Consider the following 16,946-nt stretch of genomic DNA (forward strand, 5'->3'; position numbering starts at 1 on the left):
TCCTTTCATTTTCTTTCTTTATTCCCCTTCCTTCCTTCCTTTCTTCCTTCCTTCCTTCCTTCCTTCCTGCCTTTCCTTCCTTCCTTTTTCTTTCTTTCTTTCTTCCCTTCCTTCCTTCCTTCCTTCCTTCCCTTTCCTTCTTTCTTTCCTTCCTTTCTCCTTTCCTTCTTTCCTTCCTTTTTCTTTCTTTTCTTTCTTTCCTTCCTTCTTTCCTTCCTTCCTTCCTTCCCTTTCCTTCTTTCTTTCCTTTCTCCTTTCCTTCCTTCCTTCCTTCTTTCCTTCCTTCTTTTCTTCCTTCCTTCCTTCTTTTCTCCCTTCCTTCCTTCCTTTCCTTTCTTCCTTCCTTTCTCCCTTCCTTCCTTTCTCCCTTCCTTTCCTTTCTTCCTTCCTTTCTCCCTTCCCTCCTTTCTCCTTTCCTTCCTTTCTTTCTCCCTTCCTTCCTTCCCTTTCTTTCCTTCCTTCCTTCCTTCCTTCCTTCCTTCCTTCCTTCCTTCCTTCCTTCCTTCCTTCACCTTCCTTCCTTCCTTCCTTCCTTCCTTCCTTCCTTCCTTCCTTCCCTTCTTTATTCCCTTCCTTCCTTTCTGGACTAGCTGCCCCTGCCAGGCATTGCTGTGGCCCAGGCTGTGTATATGTTTTGTGTGAGTATATTTGTGTATATGTGTATTTATGTGGTTTTGCGCATGCATTTAATGTATATTTTTTGCCTGTTAAGTCCCTTCTGCTGTGTTTTTCAGTGTTTTGGGAGTGATGGTCACTTGTTGTGTCTTGTGTCCACAGTTGGTGTCAATTCGTCCAGTGGTTTTTGAGTTATGTTAATTCACTCCCCCTTTCTCTCCCTCCTTCCCTCTTTCCTTCTCTCCTCTCTTTCCTTCCTCCCTCACTCCCCCATTTCCTTTTCCTTCTTTCTCTCCTTTGCTTCTTTCCTTTCCTCTTTCCTTCCTCGCTCCCTTTTCTTTTCCTTCTTTCTTCCTCTTTCCTTCCTCCCTTCCTTCTTTTACTCTTTGCTTCCATACTTCCTTCTCTCTTTCCTTCTTTCTTTTCTCCTTCCTTCTTTCCTCCCTCCCTTTTCTTTTCCTTCTTTCTTCCTTCTGTATCTCTTTCTTTACTTCCTTTGCTATTTGCTTCCATACTTCCTTCTCTTTCCTTCTTTCTTTCTCTCCTTTCTCTCCCCCCCCCCCCCCCATTTCTTTTCCTTCTTCCTTCCTTCTCTACCTTTCTTTCCTTCCCTCCTTTGCTCTTTGGTTCCATCCTTCCTTCCTTCCCTCCCCCCTTTTCTTTTCCTTCCTTCTTCCTTCTCTACTTCTTTCCTTCCTTTGCTCTTTCCTCTTTCTGTCCTTCCCTCCCTCTTTCTTTCATCCCCCTTTCTTTTCCTTCTTTCTTCCTTCTCTACCTCTTTCTTTCCATCCTTTGTTCTTTGCTTTCATCATTCCTTCTCTTTCCTTTCTTTCTCTCCTTCCTGCCTTCCCTCTTTCCTCCCTCCCCTTTTCTTTTCCTTCTTCTTCTTCTTTCTCTACCTCTTTCCTTCCTTCCTTTGCTCTTTGCTTCCATCCTTCCTTCTCTTTCCTTCTTTCTTTCTCTCCTTCCTGCCTTCTCTTTCCTTCCTACCCCCTTTTTCCTTCTTCCTTCCTTCTCTACCTCTTTCCTTCCATCCATCCCTTGCTCTTTGCTTCAGTCCTTCCTTCTCTTTCCTTCTTTCTTTCTCTCCTTCCTTCCCTCCCTCCCTCCCTCCCTTTTCTCTTCCTCATTTCTTCCTTCTCTACCTCTTTGTTTCCTTCCTTCCTTTGCTCTTCCCTTCCATACTTCCTTCTCTTTCCTTCTTTCTCTTCTTCCTTCCCTTTTCTTTTCCTCCTTCCTTCATTCTCTACCTTTTCCTTTCCTTCCTTTGCTCTTTGCTTCCATCCTTCCTTCTCTTTCCTTCTTTCTTTTTCTCCTTCCTTCCCCCCTTTCCTTCTTCCCTCCATTTTCTTTTCCTTCTTTCTTCCTTCTCTACCTCATTCTTTCCTTCTTCCTTCCCTCCCTCTTTCCTTCCTTCCCTTCTCTACCTCTTGCCTGGGCACCGGCAGGAAGGGAGACCCAGCACGGGGCAGGTGGGAGGCGCGTTTCGGCAAGTTTCCACGCTCTCTGTCGGGCCAGGCCTTCTCCTTCCTTCCTTCCTTCCTTCCTTCCTTCCTTCCTTCCTTCCTTCCCTCCCTCCCTCTTTCCTTCCCTCAATCCCTCCCCTCCTTCTCTTCCTTCACAACCGTTGGTGTGTTCTTCTTCTCGCGCGCTGGGGGGCTTTTGCGCATGCATTGCAAGGTATTTTTCTTTTTGGGGTGTTTTAAGTTATTTCCCCTTCCCTTTGTAAAGGTTTTTTATTGAACGACATAGATTGGATTCGTATGTGTTTTGCTGCCAAATTTGGTGACGTTTGTTCCAGTAGTTTGGTTGCTGGTTGTAACCTTCAAAGCTCAGAACAGTTCAGGCCCAACCGACCAGTGTGAGTGCATCTCCCGCTAGGAGCCTGCCCGAGCCCTGCGATCTGCTAGAGAGGCCTCGCTCTCGGTCCCACCCTTGTCTCAGGTGCAGATGGTGGGAACGAGGGTGGCCCCTCGGCTCTCAAACTCCCTCCCAAAGGTTTCTAGTTTTCAGTTATTGTTGCATTGCAATTTTCTATCCATATACGTAGATTCTAGGGCTGTCCAAACACGGAAAAATTTGTTTCTAAACTCGATTCGTTTTTAGGGGTTTTTTGCGTTTCGTTATTTAAAAGAATTTCGAAATTTTCCTTAAAAAAAGTTCGATATTTACGAAATTTCGGAAATCATAAAACAATTATGAATCGATTATGAATCCATTACGAATCGATTCGTTAATGGCGGCTGCGATCGCGCAATACGCTAAAAAAACTTCTGAAGCTTCCCTCTCCCTCTGTTGTTGACTGTTGGTGTGATAATTATATTTTTTTTCACTGAGAAAACAAACAGCAACCCTAAAACTTGCACCAGACATGCGGAAATAATAACGAAACATTTACGAATCAATAACGAAACAATTACGAAACAATTACGAAACGAATTGGAAAAATTCGTTTCGTTTTTTAGTTGCTCCTGAATGGTTCAATATCGCTTCGTTATCAAAAAAAATAACGAATTACGAAATTACGAAACGAAACCGCCCAGCCCTAGTAGATTCCATTTTATGATGACGATTCCCATTATGATTAGCAGGTTATTGTTACGTTTGTTTTTATTTTAGATTCGTGTATGCAAAATGCTAATATGCTTCATGATGGGATGTACCAGTTTATTTATTTATTTATTTATTTGCAGCTTTTCTCTTCCGCCCTTCTCCTCACCCCGCAGGGGACTCAGGGCGGATTACAGTGTACACATATATGGCAAACCTTCCATGCCAATTTTTGTTTTAAAATTTTTTTATTGAGTTTTATAAAATTACAACAAAAGAGGGGGAATAATATAAGAAAATAGGAAGGTAGGAAAATAAGAAGAGAAGAAAGAAAAAAGAAAAATTCCGAAAAAATTCCAAAAAGTGCAAAAAATTCCCAAAAAAAAAGGGGGGGGGTGTAGACTCCCTTCTGATTCAGCTCGCATAGTATTTTTCTTTTTCTATATCTGTTTTTATATATATATACACAAAAAAAAGATTCCTCAGTTCAGATTGTAGTGTTCTATATTGTTTTCAAATAGTCTTCCACTGCTGACCAATTGGTCTCTTTAATTGGAATGCCTGTATTCTTTTTTAATAAAAATGTTAATTTGTCCATGTCCTTTATTTCATTTATCTTATTAATCCAGTGGGATTTTTCTGGTATGTCTTTCTGTTTCCAGACTTTGGCATAAACAATTCTGGCTGCCGTTGTCAAATATGTGAACAAGATGTCTTCATTGGAGTCCAGTTTAATGTCCCCGTCAACAATTCCTAGTAAATAATATTCAGCCTTTCTGGGGAATTTCTTTTTAAATGGTTTCTGCATTTCTTCGTGGATGCTTTTCCAGTACTTTTGAGACTCTCTGCAGCTCCACCATAGATGAAAAAAGGTCCCATCATGTTCATTACACTTCCAACAGGCTTTCGATACATTTTCATACATGCGATTCAAACTTACTGGGGTCATGTACCACCTATGAAACATTTTCATCCAGTTTTCTTTTAACTTCCATGCCAATTTTTGACATACAAACGTATACAGACATATACAGAGGCTATTTAACTCTTTTCTGGCCACCAGGGGAGCTGTCGCTTTCATCGTCCATCTGCGACGCTGATGAAGCACTTCCGCATTCCCCGCATGCTTCCCCGCTGCAGTGCTTTGCTGGAGTCTTCTTTGTGACCTCCTAAATCATTTAATTTTGCCTCCCCACACTTTAAGGTGGTACCTAATTTTCCTACTTGACAGATGCAACTGTCTTTCGGGTTGCAAAGGTCAACAACAGGCTACACAGAATTGGTTGGAAACCCACTCCAATCAGGCTGGCTTCGAACTCATGACCTTTTGGTCAGAGTGATCTTAATGCAGTTGACACTCAGCCAGCTGCGCCACAATCCTGTATGAAGAGGTTAAATATAAGCATATGACTTTCTCAAAGTACCATGTACTTTCCCGTCATCAATATTGGATCTTTATTGTCGCATTTTTGGAAAAATGGTTCACTCTATATTATTCACACATACACACACACACACACATATTGCACACTGGTAGCTAGCAGAGCTGCTGCAAGAGAAGGGTTGTTTGTTCCCTGTACGGCACGCCAGTGAGCAGGCTGGCCACAGACTTTTGCACCAGCTGAAGCTTCTGAGCGGTCTTCAAGGGAGGCCCTATGCAGAGCACATTATAGTAGTCCAGTCTGGATGTGAAAAGGGCATGGGCCACCATGGCCAGATCACTTCTCAAGGTGAGAAGGCGCAATTGGCACATAAATTTTAATTGTGCGGAGGCTCCCCTGGCCACCGCTGAGACCTGGGCCTCCAGGGTCAGTGACGACTCCTGCAGTGTACTAACCGGAATGGCACTGAGGGCACACACAAGACAGGACAGAGGGATGCTATAACTATATTATTACATAATTATTATGATGTTATATCTTTCTTTGCTGCTACCAATTAAGGTTTCTTTTGCTGCCACCATTCATCAGTCCACACGCCACCTCCTTGAGAGAATGTTCAAGAAGACTGTAACAACGCCACCAGTTGTAGGGACATTAATGACTTGTCAGGGTCTCCTACAATTTGTAATGAATCTTCAAAAACGATAACACAGCCACTAGCTTGTAATATTTATCTTCCTTTGATGTGTAGCACGGCTTGACTTGAAAGTATACGAAACAGAAGCTTGGATTTAAGAGAAACTGTAATAAGTTTATTGAAGTATAGAAGCTTAATGGTTTCAATGTTTCTTAACTCCTAGAGGTACATTCCTTTCGTGGTTACATTTATAAACTTTCATAAAACAACTCTTAAGAGGACTGTTATTCTACTAGACAGGTTTTAAACTTATTTCCTTCAAAATGCGTTTCTTTCCTTAACAGATCACTCCAGGTGCCTATTCTTTCCCTCTGTTATCTCTGTTACAGTAAAGATTCTTACTGGGGTTCTCTTCCCCTTTTTACTCAAACCTTAACTACTAATCTAAATAAGTCAACTTGACCTATCTAAACCACACAGGCTAAAAGCCTAAACCTTCCTGATTCTCAACACAGTAGAACCAGCTTTCCCTGTGGTTCTCTGACCACAGACTGTCTATTTAAAATGCCTGCTCTTGCCAAGTGGCAGTTGGCTCCTCCGCTTTTACCATGGCAACCCATCTCAGAGTGAGCTGATTTGGCTACCCCCCCCCCCCCCCCAGTTATGCTATTTTAAATGTTGTTCATTCGTTCAGTCGTCTCCGACTCTTCGTGACCTCATGGACCAGCCCACACCAGAGCTCCCCGTCAGCCGTCACCATCCCCAGCTCCTTCAAGGTCAGTCCAGTCACTTCAAAGATGCTATCCATCCATCTTGCCCTTGGTCGGCCCCTCTTCCTTTTGCCTTCCACTTTCCCCAGCATCATTCCCTTCTCCAGGCTTTGCTGTCTCCTCATGATGTGGCCAAAGGACTTCGGCTTTCCCTCTAGTCTCCTTCCCTCCAGTGAGCAGCCGGGCTTTCTTTCCTGGAGGGTGGACTGGTTGGATCTCCTCACAGTCCAAGGCATTCTCAGCACTTTCCTCCAACACCACAGCTCAAAAGCATCTCTCTTCCTTCGCTCGGCCTTCCCGAAGGTCCAGCTCTCACATCCGTAGGTGACTACAGGGAAGACCATGGCTTGGACTAGGCAATGGATCTCGGTTGCCAGTCTGATGTCTCTACTCTTCACTCTTTTATCGAGATTGGACATTGCTCTCCTCCCAAGAAGTTATTTTAAATACTTACCTCTTTAAACACCTACCTACAATTATACATGACTGTAGGTTAAAATTCACACTTCACCACAAAGACACGCGGACTCTTCAGGTGAAATACAAACAAGGAAATGTTTATTTTGTTCTTGAACAGTAAAGATGCGTAGTGGTTTCAATAAACTGTCGGGATTTACTTTCACAGAGAATGGTCTATAGCGTGAGTTTCATGAAAAACAATATTACACAGTCAGGAATACACACGGGTTGTTTGAACCTTTTGAATCCTCTTTCTCTGAGGCTTCCACCGCTCTCTGCAACTATAGAGGCTCACTCTATTTCTTAACCCTTCCTCCTGAAGGCTTTTACTATTTCCCTCAAAGAGGTATCTTTCTGATAACAGTTTCCAAAACTCTCTTGACAAATGCAAGATACTCCACTTTGGCAGGAAAAACGAAAAGCAAAGATACAGAATGGGGGACAATGCCTGGCTCGAGAGCAGTACGTGTGAAAAAGATCTTGGAGTCCTCATGGACAACAAGTTAAACATGAGCCAGGAATGTGATGTGGCGGCAAAAAAAGCCAATGGGATTTTGGCCTGCATCAATAGGAGCATAGTGTCTAGATCTAAGGAAGTAATGCTACCCCTCTATTCTGTTTTGATTAGACCACATCTGGAATATTGTGTCCAATTCTGGGCACCACAATTCAAGAGAGATATTGACAAGCTGGAATGTGTCCAGAGGAGAGCGACTAAAATGATAAAAGGTCGGGAGAACAAGCCCTATGAGGAGCGGCTTAAGGAGCTGGGCATGTTTAGCCTGAAGAAGAGAAGGCTGAGAGGAGATATGATAGCCATGTATAAATATGTGAGAGGAAGCCACAGGGAGGAGGAGGGAGCAAGCTTGTTTTCTGCTTCCCTGGAGACTAGGACGCAATGGAACAATGGCTTCAAACTACAAGAGAGGAGATTCCATCTGAACATGAGGAAGAACTTCCTGACTGTGAGAGCCGTTCAGCAGTGGAACTCTCTGCCCCGGAGGGAGTGTGGTGGAGGCTCCTTCTTTGGAAGCTTTTAAGCAGAGGCTGGATGGCCATCTGTCAGGGGTGCTTTGAATGCAATATTCCTGCTTCTTGGCAGAATGGGGTTGGACTGGATGATGGCCCAGGAGGTCTCTTCCAACTCTTTGATTCTATGATTCCTTCCTTCCCCTTCAAAACTAACTCCTAACCTAACTGACTCTTCAAACTCCAAACCTAACTCTAGCTGACAAAAATTCTGTCTGCGTAACTCTTTCTCCTTCTCTGGCACTGCTGATAACCAACTTCCTCCAATTTCATCAGCCAATCAGGCTGCACCAGCTATGAAGCTGCCTGACCACTCCTCCCCGCTGCTCTCCTTACCATTTTCAAACCAGGCCTGTTCTTACCTGTACTGGGCGCTGAACCAGTGCCTGCCTGCTGCGATGGTCTGGATGAGGATGAACATGCTGAAGATCAATCCTGACAAGACTGTGGTCCTCCACGTCAGTTGTATGTCCGACCAGGGTATTGGGTGGCAACAACCAGTGCTTGACAGGGTCGCACTCCTCCTGAAGACATAGGTCCGCAGCTTGGCGATCCTTCTAGATTCGGCGTTGACACTTGATGCCTGTGGCTGGGAGGGCCTTCGCACAATTAAAACTCATGTGCCAGCTGCAACCACACCTCATGAAGTCTGACTTGACCACGGTGGTCCACGCCTTAGTTACCTCTAGACTGGATTTTTGCAATGCACTCTACATGGGACTTCCCTTGAAGGCAGCCCGGAAACTTCAATTGGTCCAACGGTTGGCAGCCAGATTAATAACTGGAGCGAATTACAGGGAGTGGTCAACCCCTGTTTAAGGAGCTCCATTGGCTGCCGTTCATTTCCTGTCCCAATTCAAGGTACAGGTGTATTACCTATAAAGACCCACCTACCTCCGTGACCTCCTACCACCGACCTGCCCGTTCCCTCTGATCCTCCGAGGAGGGACTCAGGCCGGCTAACAACATAAGATTCAATACAATAAGAAAAACAGTATAAATTATCAATATAAAATACATTAAAATACAATTCATACCAGTTACAGCAAAAGTCAGTTCGTCGGAATGAATCACAAATTCATCACCATCTGCCAGTGTGGTCAGGAGTTATTGACTCCTGTCATCATTCTGCAAATGCAGTACCTCAAAGCCATGTTTTTACCAGCTTTCTAAACGTCAGGAGGGAAGAGGCAGATCTAATCTCCATCGAGAGGGAATTCCAAAGCCGAGGGGCCACCACCGAGAAGGCCCTGTCCCTCGTCCCCACCAAACGCGATTGCGAGGGTGGTGGGACCGAGAGCAGGGCCCCTCCAGAAGATCTTAACAACCTTGATGGCTCATAGAGGAGAATCCATTTGGACAGGTAAATAGGGCCAGAGCCGTTTAGGGATTTATAGGTCAACACCAGCACTTTGAATTGTGCTCGGAAGCTGATTGGCAGCCAGTGGAGCTGGAGCAACAGAGGAGTAGTATGCTCCCTGTATCCCGCTCCCATTAGTAGTCTGGCTGCCGCTGGTTGTACTAGATAGGCCCAAGCTACCTATCTGACCGCATCTCTGCCTATGAACCCGCCAGGACTTTGAGATCTTCCGGGGAGACCCTGCTCTCGATCCCGCCTGCTTCTCAAGCTCGGCTGGCGGGGACGAGAGATAGGGCCTTCTCGGTGGTGGCTCCTCGGCTGTGGAACGCCCTTCCTACGGACATGAGACTAGCACCATCTCTAATGGTATTCCGCAAAAAGGTGAAGACCTGGATGTTTGAGCAGGCGTTTGAGTAATTTAGTGCAATCTGGTAATGGAACATAGGAATGGAACAATGGACGACGAACCTGGACTACGCTTGGATGAGGAGAAGATTGGGTACGGTTGTTTTTTGTAATAATTGTGCATTGTAATTGCTTATTGGTAATTTATGGATAATGTGTTAAGTCAATTGTTACATGTTGTATGGAACCACTGCTGTTTCTACTGTTTTTACTGTTTGTGAACCACTGTGAGTCGCCTTCGGGCTTGAGATACAGCCGTAGAGAATCAAAGCAAATAAATATATAGTTGTAGCTTCTGGGCAGTCTTCAGAGGCAACCTCACATAGAGAGCGTTGCAGTAGTCTATATGGGATGTAACCAGAGCATGGACCACCGTGGCCAAGTCAGACAGGAGGGAACGAGGGAGAAAGCCTTCTCCGCTGTGGCTCCCCGTCCTAGGAATTCACTACTTGCTGGGATCAGGCAAGCCCCCTCCTTAGTTGACTTCAAGAAAAACCTGAAAACCTGGCTCTTCCGATAGAATCCTAGAGTGGGAAGAGACCTCCTGGGCCATCATCCAGTCCAACCCCATCCTGCCAAGAAGCAGGAATATTGCATTCAAATCACCCCTGACAGATGGCCATCCAGCCTCTGCTTAAAAGCCTCCAAAGAAGGAGCCTCCACCACACTCCGGGGCAGAGAGTTCCACTGCTGAACGGTTCGCACAGTCTGGAAGTTCTTCCTCATGTTCAGATAGAATCTCCTCTCTTGTGGTTTGAAGCCATTGTTCCCTTGCATCCTAGTCTCCAGGGAAGCAGAAAACAAGCTTGCTCCCTCCTCCCCCCTGTGGCTTCCTCTCACATAATTATACATGGCTATCACGTCTCCTCTCTCAGCCTTCTCTTCTTCAGGCTAAACATGCCCAGTTCCTTAAGCCGCTCCTCATAGGGCTTGTTCTCCAGACCCTTGATCATTTTAGTCTCCCTCCTCTGGACACATTTCAGCTTGTCAATATCTCTCTTGAATTGTGGTGCCCAGAAGTGGACACAATATTCCAGGTAAAGTGGTCTAACCAAGGGAGAATAGAGCATGGGGAGCATGACTTCCTTAGATCTAGACACTAGGCTCCTCTTGATGCAGGCCAAAATCCCATTGGCTTTTTTTGCCGCCACATCACATTCCTGGCTCATGTTTAACTTGTTGTTGTTGTGTAAATAAAGTTCATCATTATTAGTACACCAACCTTGTAAGGTAGGCTAAGCTGTTACAATTCCAGGATCACCCCCAAGTTGCACACCTGCACCTTCAGGGGGAATGTGACCCCGTCCAACACAGGCTGCAACCCTGGAGCCCAATCGGCCTTCCGACTGACCAGGAGCACCTCTGTCTTGTCAGGACTGAGTTCCAGTTTTTTCGCTCTCATGCAGCCCATTACCGCCATCAGGCTCTGGTTCAGGGTCAGAACAGCTCCTTGGCATCAGGTGGAAAGGAGGAGTAGAGCTGGGCGTCATCTGCGTAGGGGTGACAACGCTCTCCAAAACTCTGGATGACCTCACCCAGCAGCTTCAGAGAGATGTTAAAGAACATGGGGGGTGGAACAGACCCCTGAGGAACCCCACAGGACAAAGGCCAGGGGCTCAAACGGGAGCCCAGCTGACGGGCATATTAAGGCGGCCATCTTATGGGCCTATTTTTTTTATTTCAATTACTTTTACCCCGCCCTTCTCACTCACCCCAAAGGGGACTCAGGGCGGCTTACAGACGAAGGCACAATTCGATGCCTGAATCAATTCACAAACAATACAAAAAGCAGTTCAGCAGTTAACAAATTAAAACATCAGTACATAGTAAAAAATAGCAAACAATCTCATGCTCAGTGTTCAGAGTCCGTATATCCATTCCATTCCATCTGTCCTTATTTATCATCAGATCCTTTAGTTACCAGAATGACCAAAGGCTTGGTCCCAGATCCAGGTCTTCAATTTTTTCCTAAACGTCAAGAGGGAAGTCGCTGATCTTGTCTCCCCGGGGAGTGAGTTCCACAGGTGAGGGGCCACCACTGAGAAGGCCCTGCTCCTCGTCTCCGCCAACCTCACTTGTGATAGTGGCGGAGTCGAGAGCAGGGCCTCCCCAGATGATCTTAAGCTTCGAGATGGGATGTAGAGGGAGATCCGTTCGGACAAATACACTGGGCCGGAACCGTATAGAATCATAGAATCAAAGAGTTGGAAGACACCTCATGGGTCATCCAGTCCAACCCCATTCTGCCAAGAAGCAGGAATATAGGGTTTTGTAGGTCCAAACCAGCACTATCATGGGCACCGGCACACGGATTATGCCCTGCATGCCACACAGTGAGAGAAGGGATGCACACAAAAACAGGGAGCCTGTTAGTCACTGCATCGCTTCAGAAGGCAGGGTCATTGCCACCCAGCTATCCACCTGTCATATGTTCTGCAGCTGATGGTGATGGAAGGGTTAATGTGAGTATTAGTTCTAGAGCAGTAGTTCTCAACCTGTGGGTCCCCAGGTGTTTTGGCCTACAACTCCCAGAAATCCCAGCCAGTTTGCCAGCTGTTAGGATTTCTGGGAGTTGAAGGCCAAAAACATCTGGGGACCCCAGGATGAGAATCACTGTTCTAGAGGGTTTAGTAATCTGTAAGTGTCTTATCTGCCTCTCCAGAAGCCACCAGGCTGGAGATGTGTAGTCCCATGCATGCATTCTGACGAATCAAGATGCCTAGGAAGCAGCTGATTGAACCATTTACAGAGGATGTATATATGTGTGTGTGTGTCTGGGCCTTTCCAGAACAACGCTGACGGCGGCAGTAAGGGCTGAGCTAGGAATACTCTCAGTAAAAGCTCAAATTCTAATGAGACAGTTTAATTACTGGTCAAAAGTAAACTCTATGGATCCCAGTAGACTTCCTCGCCTATGTCTAGAGGATCAAGTCCAGCATGACCAGAAGTCATCGTGGATGGCGGCTCTGAATAATGAGCTGGCTGGATTCGGTCTGCCTTTGCAATTTCTGGGTGTTGTGGGTCCGGGGGCAGGGCAAGTGCTCAAGCGGCGCATTAGGGATGTCTATGCACAGCTGGACCTGGAGAGCATAGGTAGATCTTCAGCCACAAGGTTTTTAGCTTCCCACAAAAGGAACATTCATTTAGAGCACTACCTAACTATTCCACTTCCTCTACCCTTAAGAAGAATATATACTAGGGCTAGGTTTGAACAACTCGGTACTATGGTGCAAACCGGTCGTTACTGTAATATCCCAAGAAGTGAGAGATTCTGCGTCTGGGGAGAACAAACAGTGGAAGACATTGAACATTTCTTAATTGACTGTCCAGCATACACCGAACTGCGAGACAGATATTTACAGCCAATATTATCCAACTGCAGGTCCCCCAACAGAAATGATATTCTGACATCCCTCTTGCAAGGGCAGGAAAGATCCAGCATAATCAGAATAAGCCTTTTTACTCTGAAAGCTATTAAGAAAAGAGCAGATTTCCTGAAAGAAGAACCAGGAAAATAAGATTCTGACTTATCACCTTGTTGCTTTGTTTTTTTTACTCGTGTTTACTCGTGTTTTATTTTGAAATGGTCATATGACTGATCAAATAAATAAATATTATATTATATTAATCTGTAAGTGGGAGTTCATGGGTGAAAGCAATTAAGGGTGGAGGTATGCAGGAGATGGGTTGCAACTGGGTGTTACTGGATTTAAGGAGCTAACCTTGAGACCAGCGGTTCTCAACCTGGGCTCCCCAGATGTTTTTGGCCTTCAACTCCCAGAAATCCTAACAGCTGCTAAACTGGCTGGGATTTCTGGAAGTTGTAGGCCAAAAACATCTGGGGACCCCAGGTTGAGAACCACTGCTTGAGACTGAACTTTGGGAGAAAAGTATCTGTTGTATTTTGGTAGTGGATGCTGCTGGTTTTCCCCCCAGGTCTGTTGGGGTTTTGGTATCCCGACCTGTCTCCTGTAATCTTGGAACCTTGAACCTTTGGAGTGGCTTTTGACTACTGTATAGGCTCTTGATCCCTGGACTCTGTTATTGAACTTTCGGCATTTGACCACTGGACTGGACCCTTTTGACCACGAAGTTATTTTTGCTATCGGTTTTTGTTTATTCTGTAGCTGAGTGCTATCTTTGTGTTTTACATTTTGGTCTATTAAAACAGCCAGGAAAATAAGTGCTGTTTTAACTAAACTGTTGATAAAAACTGGGAGTTTGATTCATCTTTACCTAAATAAGGCAGAGCCAAGGCAACATGACACCACCTACTCACTCCCCCATCGTCATTGCACCAAGCAGGACTCCCAGGTGTTGGTGCTCTGTGCCCCTGACATGCCTAGTTCTTTTCAGTTTCCAATTCAGATGAGGAATCGAGGAGATTACAATCTTTAAGCCTGCAGAGTAACTAAGGCGTGTTTCCAATCAAGTCAAGCGAGTGCCATGTTTGACTGTCTCTGGATCATGGGTTTTGTAGTCTCAATTGATGCAAACACGCCCATGACATCAAACCTTCTTTCCCCCTTCTGCCTGCAATTTCCCCTTTCTCAGCTTCTTGCCTGTGTCTCTATTCTGTTCTCAACCACCCTTTGGTTCCTCTTTTTGGCTCCCTTGTGTTCCCAAGCCATTTCCTGCACATCCTCCCACCTCTTGGGTCAAAATCCAATTCTCAGTGTGACACAAAGTGAGGGGGAACCTTCTGAACAGGAGCACAGGCAGCAAAGGGAACATTGCAGGAGTGTTTATTTATTATTTATTTACATCACTTATATCCCGCCCATATCAGCCTGCAGGTGTTAACCCTTCAGTATATACTATATCCACACTTCCATAATGGCTAGAACTATACTTGAAAATGTATCTGATCTGACTTGCATACAAAATCAACTGAAGAGCAAACCCATCGAACGGATCCGGTTTCCACCCCAGGACTGCCTGTTTATGGCTTTTCCCCAAGGTGAGTCCGTTCATGTAGACGTAAGTGTGAAGCTCTTTCCACACTCTAAGCCGGGATAGCGTTTGTCTGCAGTGTGGGTTCTTTGATGTCTACGTAGGCTCCCATTCTCAGTATAGCTCTTTCCACACTCCAGGCAAGTATAGGGCTTCTCCCCAGTGTGAGCCCTTTGATGTTTACGTAACTGTCCACTCCGAAGGAAGCTCTTGCCGCACTCTAGGCATTTGTAGGGCTTCTCCCCAGTGTGAGTTCTTTGATGCTCCTGAAGACGTGCATGCAGCACAAAGCTCTTTCCACACTCCAGGCATGTGTAGGGTTTCTCCCCAGTGTGAGATCGTAAATGGGTTTGTAGGCTCCCATTCTCGGTATAGCTCTTTCCACACTCCAGGCATTGATAGGGTTTCTCTCCCGTGTGAGTCCTTTGATGTTTACGCAGATTTCCATTATTATAGAAGCCCCTTCCACACTCCAAGCATATATAGGGCTTCTCCCCAGTGTGAATGATTTGATGTGCAGTCAGGGCCCCGTTCCGAGCAAAGCTCTTTCCACACTCCGGGCATGTATAGGGTTTTTCCTCAGTGTGACCTTTCTCATGATATCGCAGAGAGCCCTTTCGACTAAAGCTCTTTCCACATTCAGCACATGTATAGGGTTTCTCCCCAGTGTGATTCCTCTGATGTAAGCGTAAACCTATACTGTGATTGAAGCTCTTTCCACACTCTAAGCACTGATAGCGTTTCTCTCCAGTGTGAAGTCTTTGATGATTACGTAGGGTCCCACTCTGCGCAAAGCTCTTTCCACACTCCACGCATTTATATGGTTTCTCCCCAGTGTGAGTCTTTTGATGTGAACGCAGTACTGCGCTACAAGAAAAGCTCCTTCCACACTCCAGGCATTTATAGTGTTTCTCCCCAGTGTGGGTTGTTTGATGTTTACAGAGGGTCCCACTCTGCCCAAAACTCTTTCCACACTCCAGACATTTGTAGCGCTTCTCCCCAGTGTGGATCCTTTGGTGTAAAAGCAGATTTGCACTCTGAGAGAAGCTCTTACCACACTCGGTGCATTGATAGGGTTTCTCTCCAGTGTGAGTTTTTTGATGTGAACGTAAATTGCATTTTTCAGAGAAGCTTTTCCCACACTCCTGACATGTATAGGGTTTTTCCCCAGTGTGAGTTTTTTGATGTGAATGCAGATTCCTACTCTGAGTAAAACGTTTTCCACACTCCAAGCATGCATAGGGTTTCTCTCCACTGTGGGTCTGTTGATGCAGACGTAAACTCCCATTCTGAGTGAAGCTCTTTCCACACTCTGTGCATGTATAGGGTCTCTCCCTAGTGTGAGTTCTCTGATGTGTACGCAGATTTCCACTGTACAGAAAGCTCTTTCCACACTCCAAGCATGCATAAGGTTTCTCCCCAGTGTGAGTTTTCTGGTGTGTGCGCAAATTTCCACGCAACGAATAGCTTTTTCCACACTCCAGGCATGTATAGGGTTTCTCCCCACTGTGAGTCCGTTGGTGTAAACGCAGACTTCCACTGCAAGTGAAGTTCTTTCCACACTCCACACATGTATAGGGTTTTCCCCCAGTGTGGATCCTCTGATGTGCACGTAGACTTTCACTCCAAGCAAAGGTCTGCCCACACTCCAAGCATATATAGGGTTTCTCCCTACTGTGAGTTTTCTGATGTGAACACAGATTTCCACTGTACGCAAAGCTCTTTCCACACTCCAAGCATCTATAGGGTTTCTCCCCAGTGTGGATCCTTTGGTGTAAACGCAGCTTTGTACTGCAAGAAAAGCTCTTTGCACATTCCAAGCATGTGTAGGGTTTCTCCCCAGTGTGAGTTCTTTCATGTCGCTGGAGAAGGGACTGGTAACGAAAGCTCTTTCCACATTCAGAACATTTATAGAGTTTCTTCCCCATGTTGAGAGTGATGTTTATTTGATAGATGTGGCTCCACTGAATGCTCGTTTCCCTGGTCAAGAAAGAAGAAGTAAAAGAGAAGGGATGAAGGACAGGAACCTCCTTTACCACCAAGTTTTCCCCCCTTTTCCCTTCATGGGTCGTGTTGACAATGGAATGAAGAGAAATGCAGGCGTGAAGGGTCTCAAGGGCGTACACAGATACCAACAAAAGCAATCATAGGTTCGTAAACAAGGAGGAATGTATCCAGAATCAATCTCAGTGAACCAACACGACTGGGACCAGAGCTGGTTCTAGCTCAAAGGACCTCAAGGAATAGATGACAAGGAAGGGAGGGAGGGAAGCAAGGAAGGAAGGAAGGGAAAGGAGGGAGGACAGAATTTATTTATTTCGGTTGCTTCTACCCCGCCCTTCTCACCCCGGGGGGCGGGGGGGGGGGGGACGGGACTCAGGGCGGCTTACAAAAGCGAGGCACAATTCGATGCCCGCATCACATAACAGCAAAGGACAATAACATCAATTAGCAAAAACACAATCCTAGCAATAACAAACAATTAACAGAACAATAGTTATTATAGACAGAACAACCATAAAACCAATAAAAGCAATAAAACCAATACAAACCTCATTAACAGTCAGCGTTTCACAATCTCATAGTTCAAGTTCCAATTCCACAATTGTCCTTCCAGTCCTATCCGGTTATCCATATCTAATTGTCAGATTGCCAAAGGCCTGGTCCCATAACCACGTCTTCACCTTCCTCCTGAAGGAGAGGAGGGATGTTGAAGCCCTAATTTCCCCCGGGAATGAGTTCCACAGGTGAGGGGCCACCACTGAGAAGGCCCTGCTCCTCGTCCC

At 45.6% G+C, this 16,946-nt stretch overlaps 1 protein-coding gene across 1 annotated transcript; it reads right to left on the reverse strand.

Moving 5' to 3' along the window:
- Nucleotides 1-13,936: 13,936 nt before the first annotated feature.
- LOC132782256 (zinc finger protein 850-like) lies at nt 13,937-16,946 on the reverse strand. The gene is made up of 2 exons (XM_067469628.1): nt 16,713-16,946; nt 13,937-16,140 (listed from the first exon to the last, which is right to left on the reverse strand). The coding sequence occupies exons 1-2, from the start codon at nt 16,715-16,717 to the stop codon at nt 14,178-14,180; spliced, it is 1,968 nt and encodes a 655-aa protein (XP_067325729.1). The 5' UTR covers nt 16,718-16,946; the 3' UTR covers nt 13,937-14,177.

The sequence above is a fragment of the Anolis sagrei genome, chromosome 6 (genome assembly GCF_037176765.1).
Source record: "Anolis sagrei isolate rAnoSag1 chromosome 6, rAnoSag1.mat, whole genome shotgun sequence".
NCBI classification, from domain to species: Eukaryota; Metazoa; Chordata; class Lepidosauria; order Squamata; family Dactyloidae; genus Anolis; species Anolis sagrei.